The sequence below is a fragment of the Mytilus edulis genome, chromosome 13 (assembly GCF_963676685.1).
Source record: "Mytilus edulis chromosome 13, xbMytEdul2.2, whole genome shotgun sequence".
NCBI classification, from domain to species: domain Eukaryota; kingdom Metazoa; phylum Mollusca; class Bivalvia; order Mytilida; family Mytilidae; genus Mytilus; species Mytilus edulis.
In genome coordinates this window covers 38,320,856-38,330,925 of record NC_092356.1, presented here as the reverse complement: position 1 = coordinate 38,330,925, position 10,070 = coordinate 38,320,856, and the positions used below count along the sequence as shown (strand labels likewise).

The following is a 10,070-nucleotide window of genomic DNA, read 5'->3' as shown; positions in this document are numbered from 1 at the left end:
TAAGGTTCAGACTGCTTTGAAATCAGTAGTAATCCTTATGTATATTCCTTGACTGGTAAGTAAAAATATATATGATATAAAATTGAGAATTTGTTTTCAAGTTCTAATTTTATGAATTATTTTTACTTACCAGTCAAGGCTCCCACCACCTCCCCAGTTATAAATAATTTTCGGTATAGGGAATATTTTGTTCCCGCCGATAAACTGAGGAGGTTTAGATAGATGTTTGAAATCATCCAGGTGTTGCGAGTTATGAGAACGTTGTAAGGGAGATAATCCTTATGTATATTCCTTGACTGGTAAGTAAAAATAATTCATAAAATTAGAACTTGAAAACAAATTCTCAATTTTTTACAGATTTTTCCTTAGAAGATTGGACAAGTGCAAGAGGAGAAGATTTAACAAACCTTACAGATCTAGCAATTAAACAAGTTTCAAGTGACCTTGGAATATCTAAGTTCTTCAAGAGTCCTTCATGTGTCAGAAATGGAATGTTTTATCAACCAGAAAACCTTGGTTGGAAAAGAGGTAGAAGAGTACTATAAGATTACTGTTTATGACTATGTGGGAAAATTGTAGATTTTGTATAAAACAATTTTGATAAATGATCAATATGAACTTTTGCCAGTAGAAAAATAACATGAGTATATGTCCTTGTGATTATGTCATACTAAGATCTTCTCGTATATAAATACACCAACAAAGTTGGAAATTAGATTAAAAATAAATCTACTGGTATGTGAAGTCTACAAATAAAAGCAAAAATAGAAAAAAAGGTATTCAAAAGAGTATTTAGTTTCGATATGTATTTGTGGGTCTTTAAGATATCGTTTATTGTCATATTAAATTATTTTGTATTTTGTTTTCACATTATTTTGTATCTTGTTTTCAGATTGCCCTGTGTCAACAGAACTTCCTGAACTTCACCCAGGCATGGCATGTGTCTTACTATCTTCATGTACAGAAGTTGACTGTTGCATAGATGTTGACATAATTCATCATTCATTTAATGCTATCCTAAAACTGGATCCATGCGATGAAAAATTAATTGTTGGGATTGAAAATTTTGTTTTTGAAATATCTCTCTATGAATTTGATTGGGGTAAGTTTTCAATGAATATGAAGAACATAAAAAAAAAGTATTTATAGTTGGTTGTACTTTTAATACATAATCTAATCAACTGATACAAGTTTTGATTTCTTTTAAATAAGACCTTGTAAAAATAATAATCTGTAGCTTTTGTTTAATCAAAACTCAGAACTAGAATTGATAATTACTATATAATAACAACAACAGATATTATTATATTTAAATTACACTTAGTACACTTAAATTGACTGAAAAAAAATCATTAGAGTAGAGTATGCACTTGAAAAGCCTGGATGACCCAACATTTTGAAAGATTTTTATAGCCTGCAAACAATAATGCATGATATTGAAAATTAATATACATTCATATTCATGTTTATTATGATTATATATTTGTAAAAAAAACATCAGTTTTTACTTGAGTTTCAGAGATCCCTTAACATCAATATGTGATATTGCAAACCGACATCATAGTGTTCTTTTGGAGATATGTTTTTGTTTTTCTGTTCATTCAGTAATTTTATTATTTTCACTTTTATTTGTAGGAGTACTCAAGAAACTATATTTGAATAGGGTTATACGTATGGAGTAAGTATATTGGTGAAATTTTCATCACTTCATTAGATATTTGTTAAAGATCCAGTACTCATACCGGTAATTCTTGTCTTCTGCAAATGTTCTACTAATTAATGAAAATCCAAAATTGCTTCTTCCTATTTGTGGCTGCTGATGCTAAAAACAGAATTGTCTACAAATGTAAACCAATTTTCTTACAATGTCTGGTTGTAAATCAAAACTGCTAAAAAAGAACCTATGTAAGTCTGAAGTAAGTCATCTGAAGCAAGTAATGTTTCACTTGAAAAATGATTTAAATCTAGTAGTAATGTTAAAAATTCTAAATGAAAATAGAATAATGGTAAAGATTAATATGAATTCAGTTATTAAGAAAGTGTAATTTGCCATTTGTCAGTTTCTAAACATTTTACATTAAGATACCGGTAACCATATTTCCTTTCATCTTGAATTAAAGCTTTATAAATAAAGTTCAATATAAGTCTGATATTTATTTTGATGAACCACTCAACTCAAACCTTTTTTTTCTTAGTTATTCCATATATGACCTGAAGAGTGATGGTACTTACTTGGTCAATATGAATGTCAGCATTTGTTTTGAATCTTCCAAGCCATGTCTAATTGACCAAGTAGTCCTGAATAAAACTAAACTGGCAAAGAAACCATGTAAATGGCAGACAGGATTTAAAAATTCAAGTAAGTTGATGTCATTCATACCTTTCTCTACTTATATTAATCTCGACCTATTTTACATACAGTATTTTAATATGGTACCCATTAGTAGATAATTCATTGTTAACACTCAGTCTAGGAAACACAGAAGATTTGTTATTTTGTACTGTCTACAAAAATTTCGTGTTTGTCTTCATGATTTTTATTGTTGAAAATAACCTACCTTACAATAAGTAAAATTGATAAATTTTGATATAATTATTAAATAAATCTATGATTGCAAGCTCATGCAGTCCACTTATTAAGTACCTTTAGCAGCTACTACCAGAACAGTGTTATTGCTTTAATTTCTTGGGTCCTGAATTGATTTGAATTGGTCTTGATAAATTATATGGAAATTTACTGAGCATTACTAAGAATGTTTAGATAAGTAAAGAGTTATAATGTCTCATTAGCACTCATACCACATCTTTTTATATCTAAAATCTAAATTGAACTCACCAACAAGGCTTCCAAAACGGTCATATATTCGGTCAATTGTATAATGTCCGGTAAAATTCCAGCTGAGCAAAGCATGAAACGGTCATCTACTTTTTAGTTTTCAAGGCTTTTTCGGTCATTTTAACATAATTCATGATCTTTTTGACCCAAACTTTTGCCTTTAACAGCCACACATTTCCGGTCATTAAAGTGACATGATGATTAATTACTATCAAAACAACCCCTGCTTCAATATTTCCTAATTTTAATCGAGGCTAATTAGTTGTTGGACAGCTGAAAACTACCTGTTCAGGTGACAGGTAAACTATTTTCAGTACCAGACATCGTATAAATTAATCAGTCTATTCAAAATTATTTTCGTACATTTCAGCGGTTTGTATCTAATTGATTTAGTCCAAAAGATTAAAATTATAATAAATACATTTATAAGGTTTAACATGATTTGATGAAACATTTAAAAAGGTTTTAAACATGTGTGTACATGTGCACAGGTGGGAAATTTAATTTTATGCATCCTACATTTCTTAAAAAATGCTAAAATTATCATTGATACCTGTATCTAACGTTCATTTCAAGTATTTTGTTGAAAAATAACATGGAAAGAGCTTCTACACTCAGTCGTGCTTTGTAAACGTACACAGATTTTACGTATCCGTTTATAGTCCATGTTTTACCATTGTCAAGTTAACATCCAGTTTGGGAAATGTGACTTAAAAAACGAAAATAAAGTTTTTGACAACGTCATTTTGCACAAATAAAGAGTCTCGGGCAGATGTGAGCGCGCTCATGTGCACACTTTGAATGATGCACCGCCAATTTTAACAGTTTACGTCAGAACATCAAATTCATATCACAGTAAAGTTTAATATCATATTTTTAGCTCACCCGGTCCGAAGGGCCAAGTGAGCTTTTCCCATCACTTGTCGTCCTGCGTCCGTCATCCGTCGTCGTTAACTTTTACAAAAATCTTCTCCTCTGAAACTACTGGACCAAATTAATCCAAACTTGGCCACAATCATCTTTGGGGTATCTAGTTTAAAAAATGTGTCTGCTAAACTCAGCCATCAAATCAAGATGGCTGCCACAGCTAAAAATAGAACATAGGGGTAAAATGCAGTTTTTGGCTTATAACTCAAAAACCAAAGCATTTAGAGCAAATCTGACATGGGGTAAAATTGTTTATCAGGTCAAGATCTATCTGCCCTGAGATTTTTAGATGAATTGGACGACCTGTTGTTGGGTTGCTGCCCCTGAATTGGTAATTTTTAGGAAATTTTGCTGTTTTTGGTTATTATCTTAAATATTATTATAGATAGAGATAAACTGTAACCAGCAATAATGTTCAGCAAAGTAAGATTTACAAATAAGTCAACGTGACTGAAATGGTCAGTTGACCCCTTTTGGAGTTATTGGCCTTTATAGTCAATTTTTAACCATTTTTCGTAAATCTTAATTATCTTTTACAAAAATCTTCTCCTCTGAAACTACTCAGCTAAATTAATCTAAACTTAGCAACAATCATCGTTTGGGTATCTAGTTTAAAAAATGTGTCCGGTGACCCGGCCATCAAATCAAGATGGCCGCCACTGCTAAAAATAGAACATACGGGTAAAATGTAGTTTTTGGCTTATAACTCAAAAAGCAAAGCATTAAGAGCAAATCTGACATGATTAAAATTGTTTATCAGGTCAAGATCTCTCTGCCCGTAAATTTTCAGATGAATTGGACAACCCGTTGTTGGGTTGCTGCCCCTGAATCAGTTATTTTAAGGAAATTTTGGTGTTTTTAGTTATTATCTTGAATATTATCATAGATAGAGATAAACTGTTCAGCAAAGTAACATTTACAAATAAGTCAACATGACCGAAATGGTCAATTGACCCCTAAGGAGTTATTGTCCTTTATAGTCAATTTTTTTTAATTTTCATAAAATTTATAAATTTTTATTAACATTTTCCACTGAAAATACTGGGCCAAGTTCATTATAGATAGAGATAATTGTAAGCAGCAAGACTGTTTAGTAAAGTAAGATGTACAAACACATCACCATCACCAAAACACAATTTGGTCATGAATCCATCTGCTTCCTTTGTTTAATATTCACATAGACCAAGGTGAGCGACACAGGCTCTTTAGAGCCTCTAGTTTTTAATCTAATGTCAATCATTGGGATGGCCATCTGATTACCATAATTGCCTTTTGTGACTTAGTCTTAGGGATTAAAATAGGGATCAGATATAAAATGTCCGGCTGGCGCAAATTTTTTTTAGAAGCCCTGCTCACCAACTGCATAAAAATTATATATTAATTATATAACCCTTGTATGAGTTTGGGTGTAAAGCAATTGCTGAATTTCTATTGATAGGTTTTAGTCTATCCTCATGGAAAGAAACATCTGGTGTGGATCCATCACAACCATTGAGTCAGTTGGAGATACAAAAGCTTGAAGAAACTCTTGGAATAGCTCCATTTCTTTTGGACAATGCCTGTCAAAGATTTAACTCTCCATATGTTCCTCAAACTGATGGATGGAAAACAGGTATAATATATACTTTTATTTCATTACACTTGCTTATTTTTATGCCCCATTTATGAGCATTATGTTTTCTGATCTGTGCATCCATTCCTCCGTTCGTATGTCCCGCTACAGGCTAAAGTTATTGGTTAAGGTAGTTGAAGTCCTATCAACTTGAAACTTAGTACACATATGCCTTATAGTATGATCTTACAAATTTGAAGCAAAATAAGAGTTTTGATATTTCCATTGTCAGCCCATCAGTATGACAACACTTTGTATTTTAACTAAATTTTCTCTTGATTTCGAAAGTTGTGATTCTAGTGTTATTGGACTTCAATTGTCAGATAAAATTACCACAAACTTCATACCGTTATAAGGATAAGTAAATGCAGACATTATCCATAAACCATTGCATATTCACTGGCAATTTTATTTTAAAGGGCAATTTCAAAATGCGCTTGCCATGCATATATTCTCTCAAAGCAGCTGCTCATTTAGTATATACATCAAGCAGCTGCTAATTCTATTGGGTATCTATATTTGAATACATGAAATACATATGATTTTTTTTGTAGACTGTCCACAAGAAATTAGGAATTTACCCTCGCTCCTGAGTAATATGAACTGTTACATTGATCAGTCCTGTACAGCAGTCCAGTGTTGTATTGATGTCAATGAACTAGGAAAGTCTTTAGAGATAGGAGTCAAGATTGATCCATGTGACTTCAGGTTGACGGTCAGGATAGAGAAACTAAGCTTTGATGTTACATTGTATGATTATGTATGGGGTAAGTCAGATTGATCCATGTGACTTCAGGTTGGCACATGTCTGTCTGACAAATTTCATCTGACCTTGACCTCATTTTAAAAGTTCATTCATCAATAAGTGTTCATAAGTGTGTCTGCTTTTCAGATGCTATAAGCATTAGGTTAAATATATTTGGTAATTTCATGATTGTAAGGTGACCATGTGTCTTGAAGATTTTACCCGACATTGACCTCATTTACATGGATTATTGATAATTTTTTAAAAGACTCTTAACATGAATTCAATCACAATAAATAAAATGTGCTTGTGTGTGCATTCTTATTAATAAAACAACCACTTGTAATAAACCTATCTAATCATTTGACACTCTAAATCAACATATTAATTACTTGCAATATACAAACATCTTCATTCTGCACGGTACCTTTCAATTTAAAGACCAGTAAATGCTTATTAGATGACAGATATTCATAGAATATTAACATGTGAATATTCAAAAAATCATTTTAACACAAGTGAAACAGCTGAATTCATGTTACTTAAATAAAAACATTATTAGGAGCCTGTAATTCAGTGGTTGTCGTTTGTTTATGTGTTACATATTTATTTTTCGTTCTATTTTTTACATAAATAAGGCCGTTAGTTTTCTCGTTTGAATTGTTTTATATTTTCTTATCAGGGCCTTTTATAGCTGACTGTGCGGTATGGGCTGGACTCATTGTTGAAGGCCGTACGGTGACCTATAGTTGTAAATGTCTGTGTCATTTTGGTCTTTTGTGGATAGTTGTCTTATTGGCAATCATACCACATCTACTTTTTTATATTAATTCTTTTGCTGATCAATTTCAGCATTTGTGAATAGAATACACTGTCAAATTTGTATATACAGTAAAACCTGTATAAACCGGCCGGCTACGGGACTATGAAAAAGGGCCGGTTTGGACAGTGAGCCGGTTTATTCAGGTTTCCGTTTTGACCGGAATTTAATGACTTGTGACGTCTGACATTTTGCATGTAAAAGTTCTCTCTGATTGTTAATTAAATCTGATAAATAAAAATACTTTCACTTCGTTTTTCATTGTTTGCATTTGCATCATAATGCTCGCGTTGTTTGGATTGTAAGACGAGAGTTTCGATTTACTCCCATAATCAATAATTTGAAATGTTGGAATGGCCGATTAAAAAGCCAGAATATTATCAAACGTAATTTCATCACTTTCGAAACGTTGTCCTACAGTGTACAATATCCATTGATTCTTGTCATCCGGGTGTTTTTCATTATCAAGGTCATTTGTTTAGGGGTTCACAACAGGGAACCCAGGATTTCGAAATCACGATGTGAAGTTCTTACTCAGAGATTTAAATTTGTTTATTTAAGTTAAAACGTAAGTTCAATCCGAGATACATTCGGTGTGTCTTTCCGTTTAATTGACACGTTTATAATGTTTTAATAAATAATACAGCTCACTACTGTACGATTGTAGGTTCACAGTTTGACACATGACTAATTGATTATCACGAAAAGCCATATTGTATAAAAACATATGTTTTGATTGCATATCGATCATTGAAATTAATTAGACAAACCGGTTTTGACAGGTAATAATTAATGTAATTAAGAGTATTGGGACTTCATAATTAGACCGGAATTCGGAATACACAGGGTCCGGTTTACAAAGGGTATTTTAACAAAAACTTTGAATTGAAAAATATGGGACTTTCATTTTTGGCCGGAATGGATAGGAAACCGGTTTATTCAGGGTCCCGTTTAATCAGGTTTGACTGTAGCTGTGTCAATAGGACTCTAAATATGGAACTTTGCTTTTTTACAGGAAAGCAAGAATATTTAGATCTCTATGGAGTCATACAGATTGCGTAAGTTTTGGATTGCTTGTATATTTTTATAAGTAATAAGACTTGGAAAAATAAATGATGAATTTAACTTTCATAACATATGGAAGTCTGAGAGTTTTCTGCTATCTGATAGTAATGTTTACCCTCACTTGTCTAAATATTTATGATATCTGTTTTCTTCAAGTTTACCAGACTTTCTTTTAATGGTACTATTTATTGTATGTACAATCCAAATATTTTTGAATAAAATTTCCATTCACCCTTTGTTTTGACAGTTCAGTAGACGTACTAGTACCTGTGACATTATTTCAATGTAAATAAACTTTCAGTTATTTTTCTTTATTTCAGATTCACTATTAAAAATTTGTATGGAGAAAAATTCTATTTAATCAGTCTCAATGCATCAGTTAATTTTGATGCCAAAAGTGAAGCAGAATACAGCATTGTACTAGAGAACAACCTACTACCAAAAGTAGTCTGTGATTGGTCGTCTGATTTCTATATGTCAAGTAAGTTTACTGCTTTTTTAGCTCACCTGGGCATTGTTGTCTTCGTCGTCCATGTCGTTTACTTGTACAAAAACCTTCTCTGAAACTACGGGGCCAAATTTAATAAAACTTAGCCACAATCGTTATTAGGGTATTTAATTTTAAAAATGTGGCCGCCATGGCTAAAAATAGAATATAGGGGTAAAATGTAGGTTTTGGCTTATGAAACCAAAGCATTTATAGAAATCTAACATGGGGTCAAATTGTTTATCAAGTGAAGATCTATCTGCCCTGCTTTGGTTATTATCATCAATATTATTATTATAGATAGAGATAAACTGTAAACAGCAATAATGTTCAGCAAAGTAAGATCTACAAATAAGTCAACATGATCAAAACACTATTTTGTCATGAATCCATCTGTGTCCTTTGATTAATATGTGCATAGACCAAGGTGAGCGACACTGGCTCTTAAGGGCCTCTAGTTTATAATCACATTTACTTAAGAGTCAATTTTATAGACAGAGCAGAACTACACAGGTTGAAGATAACAAGACTTTATACTGATGTAGTCTAATTAAACCAGATTAACAATGTCCCCAAACCCAACCAAATATGAGAAAATTGCCCAAGGCTACCAATGGGCATTCAAGGCAGCAATATATTCCTCACCTAAATGCAGCTATAGTTATCCCTTAACCTATTATATATTTATAGTTCAGTGAACTTTATGCTACATCAAACTCCTAGTTCAAAACTTTTAGTTTTAAATTTAAAAATGAACATTTTTTTTTCTAAATGCAGAAGACTAACAAAGGCTATAGAGGTTCCTGATTCTGAAGAGGTGCAAAAATATGGTGTGGTTAAACATGTTTTATGAGATTTCAAACCTACCTATATACCTCTAACAAACATACCAAATGCAATGTAAAGCTCAGTTTAAAAGAAGTCTTAATCTGATATTAGAATAGGTAACAGAAGAAATTCTTGTTTCTTTAAAATTATTATGATCCATCAGTTCATATATGTTTCTCTAATTTGATAATTTTTTAGATTTTTCATTGACGAACTGGCTGCAAAAGAAAAACCTGGAGATAACTGATACAATTCCTAGTAATATCTTATACCAGTTGTACGAAGAAACAAACATAGGTCATTACCTTCTGGATAACAAGTGTTCTAGACTGGTCTATCCTTACAATAATAGTTGGACTAAAGGTAAAGTTATCATTAGACCAAATGATATGTATGATTTTGAATTTCATAAAAATGATATTAGAAGTTATTTACAGTTCTTCTAAAAAAGCATGCAAAACAAAACATTGATCAACTTGCTTGCTATGTTTGCTTGGTTGTTTGCAAACAATAGGAAGGCGGAGTTTCAGTCAGTTTTATATATACTGGCATTTGATTGGACAATAAGAATTGACATGAAATGAATTTAATGTTTATGGTCCAATCAAATTCCAGTAAATAGTAAATAGTAAACAAACATCCACACAAATATAGCAAGCAGGTTAATCAATGATTTGTTTTGCATGCTTTTTTAGAAGTGCTGTAACACAAGTTATTGGCTCAGTATAACTTTTGGAAGATGACTTCAAT

General features: G+C 31.8%; 2 protein-coding genes across 2 annotated transcripts in view; both read left to right on the top strand.

Moving 5' to 3' along the window:
- The window catches only part of LOC139500291 (uncharacterized), a 94,403-nt gene extending 88,247 nt beyond the window's left edge, over positions 1 to 6,156 (top strand). Inside the window, exons 76-81 of the mRNA XM_071289033.1 lie at positions 358 to 528; positions 893 to 1,102; positions 1,636 to 1,678; positions 2,196 to 2,359; positions 5,202 to 5,375; positions 5,930 to 6,156. Coding sequence (XP_071145134.1) covers positions 358 to 528; positions 893 to 1,102; positions 1,636 to 1,678; positions 2,196 to 2,359; positions 5,202 to 5,375; positions 5,930 to 6,156 — 989 coding nt within the window. The remainder of the gene's footprint in view (positions 1 to 357; positions 529 to 892; positions 1,103 to 1,635; positions 1,679 to 2,195; positions 2,360 to 5,201; positions 5,376 to 5,929) is intronic.
- Positions 6,157 to 8,903: 2,747 nt separating this feature from the next.
- The window catches only part of LOC139500290 (uncharacterized), a 63,394-nt gene continuing 62,227 nt past the window's right edge, over positions 8,904 to 10,070 (top strand). Inside the window, exons 1-2 of the mRNA XM_071289032.1 lie at positions 8,904 to 8,919; positions 9,519 to 9,683. Of these exons, the coding sequence (XP_071145133.1) occupies positions 8,904 to 8,919; positions 9,519 to 9,683 (181 nt within the window). The remainder of the gene's footprint in view (positions 8,920 to 9,518; positions 9,684 to 10,070) is intronic.